This window comes from Vigna angularis, chromosome 7 (assembly GCF_016808095.1).
Source record: "Vigna angularis cultivar LongXiaoDou No.4 chromosome 7, ASM1680809v1, whole genome shotgun sequence".
Lineage (NCBI taxonomy): Eukaryota > Viridiplantae > Streptophyta > Magnoliopsida > Fabales > Fabaceae > Vigna > Vigna angularis.
This window is the reverse complement of record NC_068976.1, coordinates 15,271,633-15,294,312: the sequence shown is the minus strand read 5'-3', so window position 1 is coordinate 15,294,312 and position 22,680 is coordinate 15,271,633. Positions and strand designations below refer to the sequence as shown.

Here is a 22,680-nt window from a genome sequence, read left to right as displayed (position 1 = left end):
ATCACGCAATTTAAAAAAGTCAAAATTGCATTGTCACTTCCCTATTTCCATTTATCAATGAAAAATAACACACTTTTTCTCTTTGTTTTAGCCTTGAAAATAAATTAAATAAAGAAATAGTGTAAAGTTTTAAAAGTGTGTTACACATTTTTAGGGTTTTCAGCCATTGTTTTGAAAACAAGGAGGAAGTGTGTTAAATAAGTTTAAAAAGATGGAGGAAGTGTGTTAAATAGGAAATAGTTTCATGTTTATAAAGAAAAATTATTAAGTAGTAGTTTTGTTTAATCAATGTTCTTAACTGTATTAGTACAGTGGTTGGCAAGTTGTTTAATCAGTGTTCTTGTAAGTTAATTATGGATGGGTCACTTATATTGCCATTGGCAGATTCTATATCTTAGTGGTTGAGATGGTGACATATTCATGCTTTTCATTTTCATTTTCAATCTCGTTTTCATTTGCACCGTCATTACCCGTTAATTAATTTTTATCATGAAATTCAGTTTTATTTTTCATAATAATAAAAAAAAATTCTGTGTATATGGTTATAAATCCAACTCCTAATTTCATGTTTAAAGTATTCGGTTAACTCTTATAAACTTTGTTACCATGAGATTGTTATAATTCAATTTATATATATATATATTCCATTAAAAGGTATTTATGAAAACAAAAGTATTCAATATTTTATGATTGCCTCGTGAGATATTTATTCCCCATTCAAGTTACTATAATTTAATATATTTTTACATGAATCATGTATAACAATAAATAGCGTTGATTAAATTATAATAAAGGTATTTTTTATTTCTTGTAGGGACCAATACCTACGTCATTACTTCACATTACAATTTTGTCAATAAGTTTTATGATAAAATTTTTACAATTTTTTATTTCTTGTAGCTTGGCTTGGCGGCTAGAAGGAAAATTATTTTTGATGGATTCAAAGAGACCACTTGAGAAAACAGGAAAAAAAAATATGTATAAGTCATTCATCAACATTCTTTATCACATATACAACATAGGTCTCCATATTTTTCTTATAACTTAATCTTTTTTTCGATTCATGCAACCTTATTCTTTGCCTTTATCTTCTTTTTCTTTTGAATTTGATTTTGAGAGTTTTTAAGTTGTATTCAATCATTACAAATAAAAATTCCCAACTAATTTTCTCTTTTTTCTCTAAATTATTTGTGTTTTTCCTCAAACTAAATCCTAACTCATACCCTTATAAACATACTTGTTTTCTTCTTATAGGGTGTGAGACAATGTGTATTTTTCTTTTACATGCTTAGGGATCACAGGATAAATTACAAAGCTCAAAAAGTTCCTAAAGAATTCAATGTTGTGCATCAAGAGTGGTCATTTGGGCAAGTAACTTCATTCCACAAAGCAAAAAATTGCCTTTTATGTGTGTGCATGCATTTACAAGAATCACGCAAAAATCTAATTCATATAAAAAAAAAATTAAAACCAACCTAATAAAAAAAAATAAAAAAGCATATAATATCCAATCACGCAATCTTGTCATAAAAGAAAGAAAAATCACTTACATTTCCAAGAGTGAATAAGATATCACATGCTATGAAAACAATTCCTTAAACTAGTCTTTGATTTTTTTTCTTTCTCCTTATTTTTTCTCATTTTGTCCTCAAACGTTTGATGTAATAACTTTGAAATAACAATATAATCAATGTTGACATAAAAATTAAAGTGTACTTGCGTCTTAGAACGAAATAATGTCATTAATTTGTATCACAATAAGAAGAAGAAGAAAACTATTATTTATTATTTTTGTGTTTGTGACGTCAACCTTTACAAAAGAGTCTCGTGACTGAAATTAAAAAATTACTACGAATTAATGGTTAGTGATTGAAAAGTCAACATTTACGAATGTGCATATAGACATGGAAGGTTGAAGATGACTTGAAAGACTCTAAAAAACCCTCTTGGTACAAAGTAGGCACCAGCCTTTTTCTTGGTCTCTCCTTTTAAGCTAAACTCTATATAAGTCAATGGACTCTTAATTGTAGGGGTACCCCTAACTTTTATCTTAACACTCACAATTAAATAATATTTATTTAATAATTATTTACACAATTCCTTCAAAAGTCAGCATCCCCCTCAAATGATTTTCACTTTGGACCTTCCTAATTAATACACCATTGGCTTTTTCCTCAGCTACCACCATGCATGCATCCTAAATTATTCCTTTCTTCTTCCCCACACATATCACTGAAAATTCAACCCTACCACTCTTCGACTTTATCAATACATATTAACCTATTCGAACAACAAAATAAAAATCAATGCTCTCATCGTACACACTGCTAGGGTTTTGTCAGGGTTCCATGTTTATGAATTCTTATTTGTTTTAATTCTTACATGATATATATCAAATATTTTTTATCAAACAAGTTTGATTTAGTTTTTTTTTCTTCTATTATATTCCTAATATATAATTAGGATCTCACTTTTTTAAGTATATCTTACTTTACTGTTCAACATATAATTCTTAGAAGACACTTTCCTAGGTTTTTAAAATGTTTATGAATCACTGTTAGTGTTAACTCCTAAATTTTGTTTAACTTTTTCATAAGATTGTACCAATAACTGAGGCGAAAACTGAAGAAAAAAATGTAATCCAGTAGCTTTATTAAAACCCATTTTCAACCTTAATTTTCTTAAAAAAAATATATGACTCGAAGAAAAATCCTACTAATTAATGCATATACTTATAAGAAGCTCAAATGAATTTTTCTACTCACCATTAAATTATGAAAGGCGATATAATTAATCACTGTGTTCAATTTTTTTACTATAGGTTTTTTTAGTATTATCTTCTAAAGGACATTAAAATACTGATACTGATATTTTAAAAATATTTTTAATATATTTTAAAACATCAAAATTAGTATCATTAGTGCAGTTTATATACAACAAAAAATCTAAATATCCAATAAAGAATTCAAATTCTTTTAAATATATACACGTTATTTTCATGCATTAAGATAATAAAACATCAATATATACACCATCAAATATATATATATATATATATATATATATATATATATATATATATATATATATATATATATATATATATATTTCAGTGAATTTTGCTTACGAAAAATTACAAAGGTATTTAGATGTTTCGGAATCATTCAACAATGGTAGGAAGCTAGTTAGGCATAAACGCACACAGATAATTCAATTCAAGTGAAAAGTATGTAACATCATACACAGACCATATTCTTATGCTGAAATATATATATATATATATATATATATATATATATATATATATATATATATATATATTAACTTTTTGACAGTAAATTTAGCATCATATTCACACAAATATTATAGTTTTTCTATAAACGAAATGAAAGATGAAAGTAAAATTCTCATATAAGCAACAAAGAAGAAAGAAGCAAATTCCACTATACCAATGGTGTATATATATCGAAACTCAGATAAAGAAGCTCAACTTTTTCCATGACAATGACTAACGACAATCTCCCTCTGTGAGAAAAAATGATAATTTTATCATGAAAAGAAATACTAATTATACAAGCAAGAAAGTTCTTTTATTTATTTTTCTGTATTCTTGTGGAACCACATAGTCACAAACAACTTCTTCTTCTTCTTCTCTTGGAGCTTCTTCTACTCTACCTTAAACCTTATCACTTTGTCCACTTCAGCAAACACAACATTTGTATTTGCCTGGTTATTTTAATGTTCCACCGTCCATCTTTAATTTCCCACACTCACGAATTGCACCTTCACATATTTAATTTGATCCACCGAATCATCAAGATAACGTACCATATATAATAATTAATACACCGAATGATCATCTTCACACGAAACCAAGAACACAAATCCAACATTTGAACAAAAGATATATTCTCATCAACAACAACAACACGAATATTATTGAACCACGGAACCAATTACTATATGAAAAGAAAATGTGTTCGTATAAGAAAACCCTAAAAAATAATAATGGTAATTTTGTGATTGAAGATGCGAATTCAAAAGCAATATCTATCTATATTTATATAAATTAAGGAGAAGAGGTTAATTAGTTTGAAGACCCAACTATAATATTTACATAACAAAACTATATATATATATATATTGATATAAAGGACTTAGGGAACTGAAATATTGTTGATTGACATGGATTAATCAATATCAATCTTGAAGGTCTTCGAGTTTTGGGAACTCGTTCAAGTCGGGTTTGAGAGAGATTAGAGTGGGGTTGTGCGAGGGCGCGTGATGGTGAAGCGCGGTTTGGAGCGCGTCGACTCTGGCGCCGACTTGCGTGGCTTTGCGGCGAATGGAATCAGCGGACATGTTCACGGAATCGTCATCGTTGGCGCCGTCGACCTCGTCCTGGAACAAAAGTTCGGGGAAATTGAGGCGCGCGGAGGGCCCTCGGAGGTAGAAAACGGCGGTGTCGTAGGCGCGTGCTGCGGCGACGGGCGTCGTGTAAGAACCCAACCAAATCCTTGACCTCTTGTTCGGCTCTCTGATCTCCGCCACCCACTTTCCCCACTTCCTCATCCTTATTCCTCGGTACGGTTTCATCGGTTTCTCGCAGCGCTGCTTCTTCGATTTCTCCAAGGCTGTTGTCGGGCTTCCGCTTCTTCTTCTTCTTCTGTTGGTGACGGTTGAATCGTTGGAACAACAGTGATCCCTATCTTCCATGACTAACATACCTACCAAGCTATGTCTGTATCTATATGTTTATAACTATAAGCCTAGCTATGGGGTTGCTGATTAAATTAAATAAAAAAGCAAAACTATATGCTAGCTTGTGCCTATCTTATCTTCTTGGCAATCATTTACAAGTGTGTGAATAATATATATAGAAAGAAAGATGATGCAGAAGCATGTGAAAATATACAAGAGTTGGGAAGTGAGATTCCGTTCAGACCCAGAAAACACTTGCCCATAGAACTATGGTGGTGGGGGTGGTATCTGTCCTATTTATACGAAGATGGAAAATGACCATTGACCCTGTTCTTTCGGAAAACAAAACTATGATTATTTATATTAATTGGAAATTCAAGATTTTCTTTTTGTCTTGCCAATTATCTTCTATGTGTGTTTGTTAATTACGTTATTTTATTTTGTAGTAATTATTGTAAAAGTTATTTTTAACCTGATACGTGTTAATTAAAATGAAATCTTAAATGAGTTTATTTTGATTATAAAAAAAAAACTATAGATCTCAAAACCATATTAACTTTTTTTTTTCTATTGAAAATTCCTTTTGATGTTTTTTATTTATAAAATTTAAACTTTATATCTTCTTTAAAAATCACGAACATAATTAGATAACCCAACGATAACATTTTATTCTACAATTTTGTTCTAATATAATATCCTAGAAGAAAAATGTTGTTAATATTTAATCTTGAATTTAAGATTAGGGCTAAATTAGAATGCGTCTTCCATGTGTCGTGTAATAGTGGTGCCACGCGGAGAGGCAGATCCCTTGAAGATATACTCAAGGTGGCCGACACAGCCTCTCACCCACCATCTCTGTCTTTGAATCTCAAAACCCAAACATCAACAAAATACACTTTTCAAATTAAACCTAATTAAGAGCCAACACACGTTCCTTAATTGTGTGCCAAACCTTCTCACTAAAACCTTTTAATAAGATGCCGTTTATTTTATTTATTTACCATTAATAGGTATAATTTCATGTTGATATAAAATATTTAGTATTTTTTTATATCGAGAATATTTAACATCATTTAAATGAAGAAAACCCAAATCATTAATATTGTATCATGATAATTATTTTAGTACATTCAATATGCCAAATCATGAGTATAATCTAAATTATTTCTCCCCTTCAATTCTTCAATACATGTTTTAAAGAATAAAACTATGATAGGAGTAAAAGATTTTAAAGCAAGTTAATATATTGGTGATTACTCTAATAATATTATCTTTATTAAAATAAAATAAAAATGAAAAATTATTTTTAAAAATGAGTTATTGTTCTCATTAAACTTTGATTGAGGATTTTATTGTAAGACACTCAATAATTGTACATTACTTAAGAGTATTTAAATCAAAACACTAACCAATCTTTATAAATTTAATTTAAAATAGAAAAAATTATAACTTCATTTATATATTAAAATGAAATCTCCAACCAACCATTCATGTTGATTTATTAAAGAAGGAAGTGTGGTGTGAAATATGGGATTTAGGGCAAGAAAGTTAATGGGGTGAATTTGTTGTGGAATTTTGATAATTATGATAATGGGTGTGTTGTGTTGTGCGATTGGTAATGGTTGGGGAGAGAATGGACAGGTGGAGGAAATCGAATGGCTGTGAGAAGTCGGTGGTGAATGGAGGGATGGATGAGAATAGAAAATGACTTTCCGTCCACGCAAAAATAACAGACTCCACGTGTAGCTACACTATAGTACTACAATACACCTTCAACGTGTGAATTTATAGTGCTTTGTTTCCCGCACAAGCCACAACAATAAGCCGCGTTTCTGTTAACTTTATACAATAAATTCTTTTCATGTTTATAATGTTGGAAATTATCACTCATCTCAAATGTTTTAACTTAGTATTGAATGTATTTTTATTTTGGTATAAATAACTTTTTTTCACATAAATGTGTTGGAGTGCAAACAAAGTCCCACATTGAGTGAAATAAGGATTGGTCAAGGGTTTATATACACATAGATATCTCCAATGATAAGAGGCCTTTTGGAGTGGTACCAAAAGCAAACTCGTGAGGGCTTGGCCCAAAGCGGACAATATCTTATCATGTGTGGAGTTCTATGTGTGTGTCGAACCTCCCCCCAATAGTGGTATCAGAGCCCATGGTTCGGGTCTGGTGACCGGCTCAGACGAGTACCCCCCCCCCATGATCAGGAGGCCAGTCCTTTGAGAGATATCTCCAATGAGAATAAGCCTTTTTGAGTGGTACCAAAAGCAAATCCGTGAGGGCTTGGCCCAAAACGGACAATATCTTATCGAACTATTTTTTATATTCATTACTCAACGCTTTTGAATATGTAATAAATAAAACTTTGGAGAGTTAAATGGAAGAGTGTTGATACGTAAATATCAAATTTTTAATATATATATAATAATTAATTTTATCCATTTGATATTATGATTATTATTCATAATAATATATAATTATTTATTTTGTAACTTATCAATCATGTTATTTGACAATATGTCTAAAAAGTCGGTTAAAGAATAAATAACCAAATATAATCAGCTTAGAGTGATTAATTTAGAAAAATCAATCGAGAAATTAATGAGTAATAAGTTAAGTTATTTGGTTGATGATTGATAATTCAAGTTTAACCGGACAAATATACAATACAATTTTTTTATTATTTTGGTAACACATTGAATAAAATGTTAGGATTATAAAATTTTGTAACGTCTGTAAATTTTAATCAATAAAAATATGTTTTAATAAATAATTATTTTGATGCTATATTCTTTTTACTGAGTTTAATATTCATTCATATTACAAACAATTTGAAATAAATTTATTAATCAGATTTTTTAAATAAATATTTTGCTTTAGATAATAACAAGGATTAATTAATTTTAAAATAAAAAATAATAATTTATTAAAAAATGAGAAATATAAGTTAATTTAATAAAAATTATATAATAACTAAAATTGCTGTTATTTTCAAATGAAGAAAATAGAAGTATTCTAGAGTTTGGGAGATATGATCACGATATCAAAGAGCCAGTATCCAATATATAGCTTCTACTTCTTGTAGGACATTTTATTTTTATTTTTTCCAATATTAATAGAATGATTCACTTAACATTATAGTATATATTATGTCATTCCAATTTGCAAATATATTATAATAGTGTTTTTTTTTACTAATTAGGATACGATAAGTTATAGTGTAAATAGAAGAGATTGGAGCGGATTGCTCTTCAATTTTATTTTTAAAAATATCACAAAAATATTAAAGTTGGTAGTTTTAGATTTTTATTTTGCATTAAAAAAAATACTAATAAGCTATGCATATGCATTCTAAATGTCCATAATGTATTAAAATATATAGTATTTAAAAATTAGTTGACGTTCTATAACATTAAAAATGCTTATCAGCTTTTAAACATTTTTCTTTGCACTTTTTAAAACATTCTGTGATAATTGTAAAACTAAGTTTGTTTTTTGTTTTTTTGTTTTTTTTAAGAAAGAGAAGTATAATGATAATTCTAAGACAAGAGTAATTCAGTGTTATGTATATTTTTTTTCAAAAATTAGAAAAAAAAACATTATTTTCTTTAGTCGATATTAAGCGACATATTCCTCAATTTAGAAGTTGAAGATTTCGTGACAATATCAACACGAATATTCAGCATTACTTTTTTGCATGATCAATTATAATATATAGACATTTATGATGAAGTTGAAGACATGTAAATACATAAAGCTAGCATTATATTAATTAAAGAACATGATGTAAGATTTCTTAATAATTTTTAACTACTCTAATAAGAAAAAAATTTAAATATCCTAGCAAAAATTATCTATTATAATTTTTTTATCAATAGTACTAGTTAAAACATTTTTATTTTATTTTTTAAAATCCATACTTTATAATTATTTTTTAAGTTTAGAGAATGATTTGATTATTCTGGATCACATTATAAGTGGATGAAATAGTAAGATGAAAATTTAAAAAAAAAGTTATATTTTTAGAGTTAAATATACTAGGTGAAGTTTAAGTATTTCTAATTTAAAACTCAATATATTTGTCATCTCCACGTTGAACAAATTGTCAAATTCACACACAAGTCATTAAATTGGTCAAAAGATAATTAATGTTGTAATTATGAAACATAATTAATATATTTTGTAAAATGTGTTATTATAAACTTTTTACTTCAATGGATCTGATTCAGATGACTAATTATTTTAATTAATTTTTTGTTAATTAGCCACAATCTTAAATTAATCAACTTAGTTAACACTTTTCAGTTGTCGGTTATCTTTAATCGACATGTATTCGACTAAATCTTTATGATAGAATATTGTAAGGACTAACTATATCTAGACACAAGTGACCAAAATTTATTCAAACATATAAGAAATACTATTCTAATTTATGGACATGTATTATCAAACTTCCTTATTTTGTAATCATATCATAAGGACTGCGTTTATCTAGATATGGTTGATTTGGACGTATATATCAATATTTTAATCTCTATTAAAAAAATATTATTTTTTCACAAATAACTATAACATATAATATAATAATATTATATCACATATATATATATATATTTAAATTTTAAATAAACTCTATTTTAAATGTTATATATATTATATTGAAATTTTAATTAAAACTTTTATTTTTTTTATCTATTTATTAAAAATACAATACACAAATATTCCCATTTTCAATTATATTAACATTTTTTTATCTTTTTAATTATTATAATCAATCACATATAAGGTTTATTATATAATGACAATAATAAAATAAAACTTAGAATGTCATGCAAATCAACTAAAACTTTCATTAATAATAGATTTTCTTTTTTGCGACAAAATTAAATAAAACTACAAACACGTTTAAAGGCGAGATAAAGTAATTTTGTTAATTAGATGACTAAATATATAAGATACTATTAAAAAGTTATTGTTTAATGTTGGTTAAATTTTTCGTTTTATCTTACAGTTGAACAAAACTTAATTTTTTTTAAATATCATCCACTTTATTCTTTATAAATACTACTTTTTTATTATTTTTAATTAATATAATTTAGGTGGCAGATATTAAAGAACTAAAAAAATTAAATTTGTATAAGCATGAACCACACAAAATAAAGTATTTTAAATATAAGGATCAAAAAGTAAAGTTCGTGTAATATAAACTGATATTTTTGAGTTTATAAGTTTTCTTATAACATATGGTGACATTACATGTAGGGTTTGCTTAATTTAGAAGAATTGTTTTGATTGTTGGATACCAACACATAGATTTGCAAGTTTAGCAATAAAATATATATATCTAAACATAAAAAATATCGATACCTTATAAATAAAGAAATTTGCATTAGAAGACAAAGAAAAAGAAAAGGTACACCATGGCCCGTTGGAGCTAGGTTATCGAATATAAATAAGGCCAAAACTCTGTTTATCTTAATTATTTGAAATGAAATATTAAATGCATAAGAAATAAAAATATTTTCAAAATTAAACTATTGAACGAATTAGATCTCATGATAATAACTAATAATTAATCACAATATTATCATATAAAATAAATCATATACTACAAAAAATGAGAGGTGATGGGGGCAACCACTCACCAAAATCACCAATACCTCATGAAACGATTATGCCTCCATGCATATCAATTAAAATTTATAATAATAATAATAATAATATTAAGATTAATAATAATAAAACGGTAATAATAATAATAATAATAATAATAATAATAATAATAATAATGGAGATTAATTAATGAGATAAGGTGAATAATAAGACGAAAAGAGGATCATGAGTCGAATTGCAAAGTGTCGGATATTGGGTCTTCATCAGCATGACTTGATGATGATAAGGATTCCGCAAGTCGCACCATTTTCTCTTCTTTTCAATCATCAAACAATAAGTGAATGCCTTTGCAAACTTTTTTGTCTTTAACTAAATAATAATATTCATTTTAAAACAAACCCTTTGCAAATTTATTTTTCTTCCTTTTTAAAGTATTATGGGTATCTACACTTTGAAATTTTTTAAATACACTTAATTATAAATTTAGTAAATTCTTCTTTGTTTTTAGTATAAATACATTTTTAAAAAATTTTAAATACACTTTTAAATTATTTATTTTCCCATATATATATATATGGGTTTGCTAACGCGCGTACGCCTGTTTTTCAGTGGATACATTTTAGCAATGTGTACCGGGTTTTAGTAAACAAAAATACTCTTATATATCATGGATTCTAAGTGTTAAGGTTAAGGGTATTTTAATAATTTTCTTTCTCAAAAAAAAAAAAAACCTCCCAAACCCTTACTCACCTCTCTCATTCCTCTCAACCCTTTCGCTTTCATCTCTCTCACTCCTTTCTCTTTCATCTCTCTCACTCCAACCTTTTCTCTGTCATCTGTAACCCAAATTGAAAAAATCATAAACACTTGCCGTTAAACAATTTGCCTTCGTAAAGAGTTGAGTCATTGACATATTCACCTTCAGGCAAAGGTTCATTCAAGATCTCTTCAATTTCACCATCTTCATTAACCTCTCTAACATCATCTGCATATGTTGAATCATCATATCTAAAAAAACCCTCCAGGCCAATTACCAAATGTTGAATCATCATATCTAAAAAAATCCTCCAGGCCAATTACCAATTCCTTTGGATGTCATTATGCTTGTGAAAATTAGATAAAATTATATACGACAAAAATTATAAAATGAAAATTCATTATAAAATCATTTTTTTGTAAGAAATTGTTTAACAACGAGTGTTTGTGATCTTTTTCCAGTCCAATTACCAATTCCTTTGATGTCATTATGCTTGAGAAAATTAGATAAAATTAGATAAGACAAAAATTATAAAATGAAAACTCATTATAAAATCATTTTTTTGAAAGAAATTGTTTAACAGAGTATTTCTAATTTTTTTCTGGGTCAATTACCAATTCCTTTATGCTTGTGAAAATTGGATAAAATTAGATAAGACAAAAATTATAAAATGAAAACACATTAAAAAATCATTTTTTGTAAGATTGTTTAACGGCAAGTGTTTCTGATTTTTTTACAATTAGGGCTACAGTAGGGATGACAGAAAAAAAGGTTGGGCTTACAGTAGGGATGACAGAAAAAAAGGTTGGGGCAGCAGGGATGACAGAAAAAAAGGTTGGAGTGAGAGAAATAAAAGAGAAAGGGTTGAGAGGAATGAGAGAGGTAAGGGTTTGGGGGGTTTCTTTTTTTTTTTAGTTTTGAGAATGAAAATTATTAAAATACCCTTAACCTTAAAACTTAAAATTCATGATATATAAGGGTATTTTTGTCTATTAAAACTCGGTATACATTGCTAAAATGTACCAACTGAAAAATAAACGTACACGCGTTAGCAAATCCTATGTATATAAATCCACTCTAACTATATATATACGTTTCAACAAAACGATTCAAATTAATTTTTAGCTTCACAAAATTTCTATACAATTGAAAACATAGGTTAGCTAGCTAATAAAATAATGGATTGTCTTATTATTGTTATTATTGAATACTACAAATTAAGTTCAAACAATTAATCGTGTGTAGTATAATAAGTTTGATTATAATGATTTCATTATCTAACTATTGCAACGAATATTGAATTAAAGAATTGAAATATAATTGACATGAATATTGAATCAAAGAATTGAAATATAATTGACATGAATGATTTGTAACTAAAACAAAGACAATATTTTAAAGAAGCAAAATTGAAATAGAAAAGATAAAAAGATGTGTCTTTGTCAAAATAGTTACTTACTTCAGTTGGAAACTTGTTTATCCACTTAATCTTGATTACAACAATGAAACATTAAGGATGAAAATGGCTTAAATATCTTATATATCGAAAGTGGAGAGTCTCGTGGGTGTAAATTATTTGTTTCAACATTAGGTTTATAAGAGATTATATATTACTAAATATCTAAAACAAACTATATAATACATTAAATAAAAGTTGAAATGAGTCTAACTCATAATTAAAGTGTATAAATATCATTTATTAAAAAAATAATAATATTTATTTTAATATTATTTATTGGTGTAAAATTACTTTACAATTAATAATAATAATCATAAATATCAACATAAACCAATCATGACTCGTAAATGGTATTAAAGTGTTGTAATATAATATTTTGAAAATATCATTATCCTTATTGAAAGTGAGAAAAGAAAAATGAGGTGGTGGAGTGGGTGGGGTCCACCGGAGTTTTGAAGAGACACGGAGGAGTTTGAGTCGGCAGTCCATTGCAGCACTAAAGCTAATCGGAATTGGAAAATAATCTTGACATAACATCATCATGCGTTTGAAAATACAATCTACCTATAACTCTATAATTATTATTCTAACTATAATAACAATGATACTGTTTCTGGAATACCACTCTTTAACAAAGATTAAGACATATTCAATAAAACAAAACCCTTCAATCTCTTTCATCATTCATTCATCAATTGCCAAATAATGAAGTTATTCAACTTTATACACGAGAGAAAGAAACCTTACAAGAAACTTTCGGAGAATATTATAAACATACAATATTAATCTATCTACTTTTTTATTATCTTATATATACTTCATTTAGTTAAGTGTCAGATTATTTTAATAACTCGTTAGTTTTTTCAAAATTGATAGTAATACATATTTTGATTTTACAAAAGTCACTCATCTATATAGGAATATTTAGACATTTTTTTTAGTGGTGTGAGATTTTTTAATATTATATAATATTACAAAGAATATAATAAATAACTAAAATCACTATAAGTTTAATTGTATAAGTTTAAAAGATATTAAGATACAAGGGTTAAATATGTTTTAATTCTCTTAATTTTTAGTAAAAATTAAAATAGTTATTCTTTAAAATTTTAACTTAATTTTGTTTCTCAACATTATAAAGTGTGAATTTAGTTCTTTTAACTAAATTTGGTTATATTTATCTCACGTTTCGCTTTCATAGTAATATTTGAGTTATTTACTATACATTTATGTTTCATTGTTAACTGAGAAACACATTTAAAACATTAAATAAACTTAATAAAATTTAGTAAATTCATGTAGTTCTAAAGATGGAGAACTAAATTGGTCTAAAGTTTTGAAAATTGACTAATTCAAATTCTCACAAGTTAAAAAATTAAAAACATATTTAACCCAAATGAAAATTATTGTTCACCAAATTCAAGGAAGAATACGATAATTTATTAATATAATGATAAAATCAAAATTATTATTATGAAATTTTTTTGTAATCAAGCTAATCAAATTTTGTAATTAGATTATTCAATTTCCTGTAACTATATTGTGCATAAATACATATACTGATTTAGATCATATTGCTATGTATATATATTTATCTCCAATGGATAATAAAACACTGGTTTTGACACTCTTAATAAGTCCAAAAATCTCAAGTAAATATGGGTGGTTATATTGTAGAGAGTGGCAAGAGGTTATAATCTATGGTCACTAGTTTGGACCATAGATGTTTGTCAAATTAACCTTGGTGTGTGGAAGTTCCATGAAATGTTAGTGTGGTTTGGCAAGTTGTTTCACCACACATAGGGCATGTCTCTCATGACTCTAACATCAATCCATGCATCCAAATGGTTAAAGTTTAAGGTTTATTAAATTGTTTGATTTACATTATGAATTATATTAATGTGTTAAAATATATATATATATATATATTTATTTATTTTCTCTTTTGTAATGATTATCTTAATAATGTATAAACTTAATAGTTGTTTTCTATATATATATATATATATATATATATATATATATATATATATATATATTTTGCTATTATATGTTATTTTGGATAATTAAAATGATACTTTATATGTTTTTTTAAATCAACGGTTGTGTTCTATTAAAAATATAATATATCCTAGTTTAACGTTATAAAAATTGAAATGTTACATATTTCCTTAATTACATTTTTTTCTCTCACAAATTTTATAATGTTGTTTTTGTCAACGAGTCTAAATAATTTTTAATAGAAAAAAACAAGTTATAGGTCGAATTTGTAAAGAAACAAATAAAGTATTAAAACAATATGATGAATATAAATAAATTAAATTTTGGAAAGTTTAACAAACAAAGTAAACACTCGTTCATTGTCAATATAATATAATACAAAAATATGATCATAACATAATATAATAAAAATAAAATAAACATTATATATATATATATTATACGTATGGGTATATAATTAAAACCAACAAAAAAAAATAGATTATATAATAAACCATAAGAAGATAATAATGATGTATTTTAAAAAACCTTTCATTTTATCTAAGTATTAAATAATTATACCTTATTGTCAAATGAAAATAGTTCAAAATAAGATTGATATAATTAAACAATACTAACTAGTTCGTATAACTAAATTCCAAGAAAACGCATAATCACCAGCCCTTATGCATTAATTAACTGACACATCTTTGGGAAATTTTACATATATACAATATATTACATATATGTTTTTATCAACGTGAAACATTTCAATAAATAATCAGGTTTATAAAATAATATTACTTCTAAGTAAAAAAAAAACAAACAAACGATAAACTAATAGTAAAACTATTTAAAATTTTAATTATTTGTTTCAAAATTTTATAGAAAATGATTGAAGAGTAAAGAAGAATAAAATAATTTCTCATTGAATTTTTTTCTCTTCTAATATGTAGAGATCTGGAAGGAAATAAAGGATCTGGGATATGCCTGGTCAACTATTTCTGTATTCTATTTATCTCCCTTAAAAGTATTATTGGAGATGAAAAGTTAATTAGAGTAAATAAATACAATTTAAAAAAGATATTATTTTAATATCCATCGTAAATATAAGTGTTTTATATTCTTCTTTATTGAAAAATTATAAATCTGTCACTCGTTTTCTATGTTTGATTTTATCATGGAAAGTGTATCCAGAAGCATAACAAAATATAAAAAAATAAAATTTAATATATAAAATTTTAAAAAATTAAATTAAATATGTATTTAATTTTAAAATTTTTAAAGAAGAAATTAAAATTTATTCTGAATAAAAATTTGATATATTTTAATTTTCAATTTTCAAAATTAAAATATAAATGAATAAAGTCTTTTTTAACGCACTTAATAGTTTTATGTGTTAAACACATCTTAAGTTTAGAATGTATAAAACACTATAATTAATTCAGACTGACTAAGACTAATAATTCAGAGGATAACTCAAAACGCTGCTTAATTCCTAAAAAATTTTAATTAAAAGAACTATACCTTTTCATTAAATTTAAAAATCAAATTATATTGTTTCAACAAATTTCAGTTCTCTCTTAAAATTTAAGAATTAAAAATAGTTTAACTTTAAAAATAAAAAATGAAAGAAACAAATGAGGATAAAATAATTAAAAATAAAAAGAGGAAAAAAAGGTTCTTCATTCTCATTTTTCCAGCCGCTGAATTGTTTCTACAATCACATTTTTCATTTTCCCACTAAATTATCCATTTCATTCTTAGCATCCCAACAGCATCAACACAATCCAAACCCTTAATTCCCAGTTTTCCACTGTTCCCCGCGCGAACACAATCACCCGGCCGATGAATAGAAGCTTCTCCCTCCGGTAAGGTAACACCTTTTGAATTTCATCCTTTTCTAATCACTGTTTTTTATTCACTCCTTTTCTTTACCAATTATTCCTACTGAAATTGTAGTATCATTGCTATTTCAAAATGTGGAATACATTCTTTGTAATTGTATCAAATTTCCCATGGACTGTGTAAGAGTTTTGAACTCTTTACCAGCTTAGTTATTCACTTTTGCAACTGGGACATAGAACTTATCATTGTTTAAGCTGCAATTTTACGATGCGAGGTTGAGTTTAGGAAGAAGAAAATGTGCCTTCAAGACCACAGCAAGAAAAAAAATAGAAAAACAGAATGATTTCTATCTAGAGACCAATAGCTACTAAGGCCAATTGAAGGTCTGTGTTAATTTTCTCTGAACGAACTGGTATTCAACTTGGATTTTATGACTTCCAGGTTGATTGTTGTTTCACCTTTCCGTTGTTGGTTCAACAAACAGCGATGGCGAGATTCGCTCACCCTCTCAGTATCTTCACACAATCCCATTACTGGCGCCCACTTCTGTGTTGCCACTACTTCAAACGTACCCTAACTGCTAGTACTAACTTCTCCTCCCTCACTACATTAGCTCGAAGGGATCAATCACAAGAGGGAGGAACAACCACAGTTAAGCTTTCAACCAAAGCGAGAAGAAAAGCTTTCTATGAATCTCCTGAAGGGGTCTTATTGCGTAAGCTAAACCAGTGCTCAAGGGAGGGAGATGTTGTTCAAGCCCTTTGCCACTATGATGAGGCCAGAAAATTGGGGGTTGTACTCAACCTTGATCACTATAACAAATTGTTATACTTATGTTCTATTGAAAATGCTGATGTTGCCCAAATGGGTCTCAAAAGGGGGTTTGAGATATTTCAGCAGATGTTGAATGACCGAGTTCAGCCCAATGAAGCCACCTTTACCAATGCTGCCAGGCTTGCTGCTGCCAAGGAAGATCCTGATATGGCTTTTGAATTGCTAAAGCAGATGAAGAATGTTGCTATTGTTCCCAAGCTAAGATCGTATGAACCAGCTTTGTTTGGATTTTGCAAGAGGGGTGATGCTGAGAAAGCTTATCTAGTTGATGCTGACATGATTGAGTCTGGTATTGTGGCTGAAGAGCCTGAGCTTTCTGCTCTTTTGGAAGTCAGTGTCAAAACAAAGAAGGAAGACAGGGTATATGAGATTTTGCACCGTTTGCGCGCTACTGTGAGACAGGTGTCTGAAACAACTTCACGGATAGTTCAAGACTGGTTCAACTCAGAATATGCTGCAAAAATTGGAAAGGAGAAGTGGGATGTGAATAAAGTGAGGGAAGGGATTATTCAGGGAGGTGGAGGATGGCATGGTCAAGGGTGGCTTGGGAGTGGGCGATGGAAAATGGTGGAGACTCAGGTGAACGAGGATGGTGTGTGTCTCTCGTGTGGTGAGAAGCTTGTGAGCATTGATATTGATCCAAAAGAGACCGAAACCTTTGCTGCCTCATTATCTAAATTAGCTTGCCAAAAAGAAGCCAAGGAAAGCTTTGTTCATTTTCAGGTAGAACAAGATTTACTGTTTTGTTTAAAAATTGTTTGGGTACTTAAAAGCTGAATTTGGCGAAGGGCCATCCTTTTTTTCCTGTAGGCTACCTTTGACAAATATTGTATGTTGTAGTGTCTTTATTTTCAATTCGGTCTTCAATATAAAAAATTAGCAATAAAATACTGATTGATATAGAAGTTCGACTTCTGCAGAAGTGGCTTGAGCGGCATGGCCCATTTGATGCTGTTGTAGATGGTGCAAATGTAGGCCTTTCCAATGGGCATAATTTCAGTTTTTCGAGGGTGAGCTTGACATTATAGAATTTATTTAGCCCATTGCAAAAGTAACTACTTAATAATGGTTATTTGCCCTTGGTTGTAGCTTAATACTGTTGTTGAACAATTACGTCAAATAAGCCCTTCCAAGAGATTCCCCCTTGTAATTTTGCATGCAAGCCGAGTATATGGTGGTCCTGCTCAAAATCCAAAAAACAGGAGACTTATAGAAAATTGGAAAAAAAATGGTGCTCTTTATGCTACACCTCAAGGTTCAAATGATGACTGGTAATGTAGTGCTTCCACAATATTAAAGTTAGATGAGGTTGCCTAATTTACTTTCTTTTTTTTCCTATTTTACATTTCCAAAGAATCTGATGGTGTTGATTGACCCATGTAGCTGATTCCATCTAGTTGGATTAGGGTTGCATGTTGTTAATTTGTTGTATCACGCATTTACAACATTGCCATGAATAGAAGTTCAAAAGTGTACATATGTCTCTATGGTCTTACAATGCAGTTGTGATACAATGGTGTTATTTTACTTAACACAGGTACTGGTTATATGCTGCTGTTAGTTGTAAATGCTTACTGTTAACAGATGATGAGATGAGGGACCACTTGTTCCAGCTACTTGGTTCTAGTTTTTTCCCGAGATGGAAGGAAAAGCATCAGGTATTTCTAACTATCCAAAGTTCCTTATACCATTATATAGTATAGCCCTGCCACATTCCAGACGCATTCTTTATAACACTATTCTGAGTTCTGCTTGACTTTTGTATCCATGACTATTGACTACGCAAGGCCAGCAGCAAACATCATAAAAGCACCCACTTGGGAAAAAAAGAATTTATTGAATGGTCCATTGCTTGCTGTAATACATGACAATCTAATATGGTACTAGGAGGCTTTGTCTAGAACAAACTGATGAATCCTGCTACTAGATCTTGGAAAGAACTTGCATATATAGGATAGTTCGTTGTGCTTCTAATTCAAAAAACTGCATTTTTTATGGACGATATAGTTTTGATTGAGAAACGGAGGAAAGAAGTTTGCTCTAAACTTGAGTTTTGGATTCAAAGTTTGGAACCAGTGGGTTTTCTTGTGAGTAGGAGTAAAACAAAGTATATGTATAGTAATTTGATCAAGAAATGAGAAGAAAATGATTTGGAACATGGAAGTAAAATTGGGAAAAAGATACCATACTGTAGGTTTTGAAGTTTAAATTTTTGGAATCAATATTACAAAATAGTGGTCAAATCAATGAAATATCACACAAAAGATGTAAACTAGACGGTTAAAATGAAGAAAAACATTAAGGATTACTTGTGACAAAAATACCTACCAAACCAAACAACATTTCTAGATGTTGGGTATCCTTCATCGAGTAGCGGTATGGATAAAATAGATGTGTATGTAAACCTCATCTTATAATATGGTATCATAATCTATCTTAATGATTTTTGTTGGGTGTACCATGCCACTCACAAATTTCTAGTTCTACACACTAGAGATGTCCAATCCTCAGAGTGAGAAGATATTGGAGATCTCATACTAGCTAGAATATAGTTAAAATAAAGCCTATAAGTGGGATGCAATATTTTCGTACCTGCTATACCATGGTAGTGAATGTTGGATTTTAAAGAGACAACAAAAAGAAATTGCAGCAAATATACCAGAAAGGATAAGACAAGACGTGATTTTCTATGATATATTGGTGTAGTGCTTGATGATGGATTAAAAAAGTTTTAAATTTTGTGAAATAGTCATATATGATTTTGCGAGGGTATTGCTCATATTATAGATTGTGATAAGAACTTGGGTATTATGGGAGCTTAAGTTCCATATCGAATAGTATGAGATTCTTCTCCCTTAGTAACTAGTTTTCGAGGGTGGATTCCCAAAGTTTTAGTTTTTACAGTTGATATAATAGCTAATTGTCAATGCCTCAAAAGGGGCTACTGATAATGGGTTTTGACAATGAGGAGGTGAAGTGAAGTGTTGCTAATAAGTGCTATAGAGTAAAAACCGCTATTCTTAGGGATGGTGCTGTGATAGGGACTTGGGTACTAATTGAGTGTTTTAGTCAGGTAGAGTATTATAAGATGCTTAGTAGAATATTTAAGTGTTTGATCATCCTCCCTTAGTAGCTAACTTTTGAGGGGGTTCCCTAAGTGCACGGGGTGATTATTAGACTGACATTTTTTACTACAATTTTTACTGCATTTTTTATTATGACCAGTATATTATATTAAGAAATATAACACGTATTTTTGTGTTTGGTGATACCAATTAAGGAAAAGAGAAGTGCTAAGAACACACTCTAATATATTCTTTCTAACGAACTCTCTTCTAGTGGTTGAAATTTATTAGAAGCTAGAGGACGAGAATCCTGTAAAATTTTGTGATTTCCCAATAAATTATACTAATAAAGAGAGTGTTTGAAAGAGTGTGTAAGAATGAGTATTCCTAGTATTTTTCATGAAAATTGGTTACAATGGTTTGGACATGTGTAAATAAAGTAGTAGGAAGCATCAGTTGGATAGTAGATTGCATGGTATTTAGCCTTGCAAAAGGGGGGAGAGGTTGATGGTGAAGGACATTGGAGAAAATTTGAAGAGGGGTCTCCTGATAAATAATATTGTTGAGAATTTGGCCTTAGTAGCATCGTGAGATCCATGTAGTTGACCTCGCCCAATGGGATATGATTTTCGTTCTCTTAAGTTTGCTAGAGTTTATGTTTCTATATTAGAATCAGTTCCTCAAGAGTTTTATCCTTTCTTGGTGCTGAATTACTACTGTGCATTTGTCTGTTGATCATGACTTTTAGTCAAGTTTTTTACTCAAATAGTGAAAGGATTGATGATGTGTTTTTTGGTTTACAGGTTCGAGCATCAACCTCAACTTCTGGAGGCTCCCTAATCATGCCTCCATGTTATTCTATAGTTATTCAGGTGAGATGACATTCCCACTGCTTTTTCACTGGCTATATAATTTTTCTTGCTCTGCATCAAGATATAATTCATACCTGTGTATTGAATGAATCGGGCTGATTTTGTTCAATTCTGAGGGGCCGAGGGTTGTATACTTCCACTTGTATGTATTTTTGTAGCCCTTTTATTGAAAGGGGAAAAATGATTGACAAAGAAAACTGAGCTTTCCAGTTTTCTTATTCATGCTAAAAGTAATGTAACTGCAGGAATCGGCCAATGGTAGCTGGCACGTGCCAACTATAACTAGTGATGATCCTGAGATCCCAAGGAAATGGTTGTGTGCCGCAAGATCCAAAAACAATTCATTGCATAGTGTATGGACATCCTCCTCCAAGTCTGAGTGATTGCACATGAGGGAGGCATATCTTCATCTTCTTGGTTTGTTTTCAGTATTCATTCCAGTTTTTTGTCATCTTGAGTTGCAGTTCCAAGCAGCTGTGGTGAACTTAAGGCATAAGATATAGAGCTGCTACCAGTTTCCCTTCTTTATTCTGTAATTTATATATATTTTTGGCTCAATTGTTTTTCCCTTAGCTTCAGGCTGCCCAAAAAGGAAGAAAGCTTCTCCATCCTCTTAAAATATTTTTAAATTTTCCTTAATAGCTCTGCCTGTATTCATAATTCTGGTGGGTGAAGCTGATTTGTCCCATGTATTTTGCTCAAGATCCTTAGGTCAAGTAGCATTGAGTTACTTTAGGAACTGATTCAGTCTAATACCTACAATTCAGTTTGCCTCTGTATACCTCCTAACAACATAGGATAACTTCTGCTGAGGTAGCATTTTTTTTTGCCTGAAAAAACATACTGGTATATTTGGTATTAGTAATCACTATTTTCGGTCGTTGAGTTCAACAAAAGAATGTATGACGACATTTATATTAATCTTTGCTTTTGATGGGCATCATGCATGACGAGGCATTGAGAAAATATTGTTTCAGACAATTTTGGGACTGTATTCCCTTCGAACTTTCATGAAATATATTTTACATTTGATATTCAAACCTTTGGCTTGTGAAGTAGTTTATTACTGTAGTTGTAGAAACTATTAAATTATTAATGATTGTATAAATCATTACAGTGTTTTGTGTAAAAACTGTAAATTAGAAATAAATAGTGAAAACTATAATAAATGAGAAAGAAAATTATACTCAGATTCCTTATACTTTTAGAATAGAGATTAGCTTTTCTTATTCTTAATAAATGATATTATATTTTTTATAATTTTTTCATAGATGTTTACTTTGTTTATCTTTCAAATAAAATGATATTTGTTTTCTTATGATTTTAATGAGTGACAGTTACATCTCTTATTTTATTTATTAAATATAAAATGTTATAATTTTATTTATAAAAAATCTTTAGTTTTGTATTTTAATTTTTTATTTAAATTTAAGTTGATATAATAATTTTAAATAAATAATGCTAATAAATGCATTTTTACTAAAAATACTAAATGTCTTTCATTTGTTTAAAATATAAAATTGATGGATGTATATTCA

At 28.7% G+C, this 22,680-nt stretch overlaps 2 protein-coding genes across 3 annotated transcripts; one reads left to right on the top strand and one right to left on the bottom strand.

The window, feature by feature from the left end:
- Positions 1-4,036: 4,036 nt before the first annotated feature.
- LOC108337332 (ethylene-responsive transcription factor RAP2-1) lies at positions 4,037-5,024 on the bottom strand. The gene has a single exon (XM_017573832.2). The coding sequence runs from the start codon at positions 4,723-4,725 to the stop codon at positions 4,201-4,203; it is 525 nt and encodes a 174-aa protein (XP_017429321.1). The 5' UTR covers positions 4,726-5,024; the 3' UTR covers positions 4,037-4,200.
- An 11,199-nt stretch (positions 5,025-16,223) lies between these two features.
- LOC108336214 (proteinaceous RNase P 1, chloroplastic/mitochondrial) lies at positions 16,224-21,921 on the top strand. Of its 2 annotated transcripts, none has more exons than XM_017572568.2 (7): positions 16,224-16,394; positions 16,813-17,928; positions 18,126-18,215; positions 18,295-18,476; positions 18,743-18,863; positions 21,074-21,142; positions 21,388-21,921. In XM_017572568.2, exons 2-7 carry the CDS (start codon positions 16,858-16,860, stop codon positions 21,523-21,525), a joined length of 1,671 nt encoding a protein of 556 aa, XP_017428057.1. In that variant the 5' UTR covers positions 16,224-16,394; positions 16,813-16,857; the 3' UTR covers positions 21,526-21,921. The 2 variants fall into 2 exon arrangements, with proteins under 2 accessions (XP_017428057.1, XP_017428056.1); XM_017572567.2 differs by having other exon boundaries at positions 16,224-16,399.
- The last annotated feature ends 759 nt before the right edge of the window (positions 21,922-22,680 follow it).

Excerpts from the sequence above, each read along its gene's own strand:
- LOC108337332 (XM_017573832.2), bottom strand. The coding sequence starts at position 4,725 with ATGTTAGTCATGGAAGATAGGGATCACTGTTGTTCCAACGATTCAACC.
- LOC108336214 (XM_017572568.2), top strand. The coding sequence starts at position 16,858 with ATGGCGAGATTCGCTCACCCTCTCAGTATCTTCACACAATCCCATTAC. Across the intron at positions 18,216-18,294 it reads ATAATTTCAGTTTTTCGAGG|CTTAATACTGTTGTTGAACA; the intron begins GTGAGCTTGACA and ends CCTTGGTTGTAG. Across the intron at positions 18,864-21,073 it reads GATGGAAGGAAAAGCATCAG|GTTCGAGCATCAACCTCAAC; the intron begins GTATTTCTAACT and ends TTTGGTTTACAG.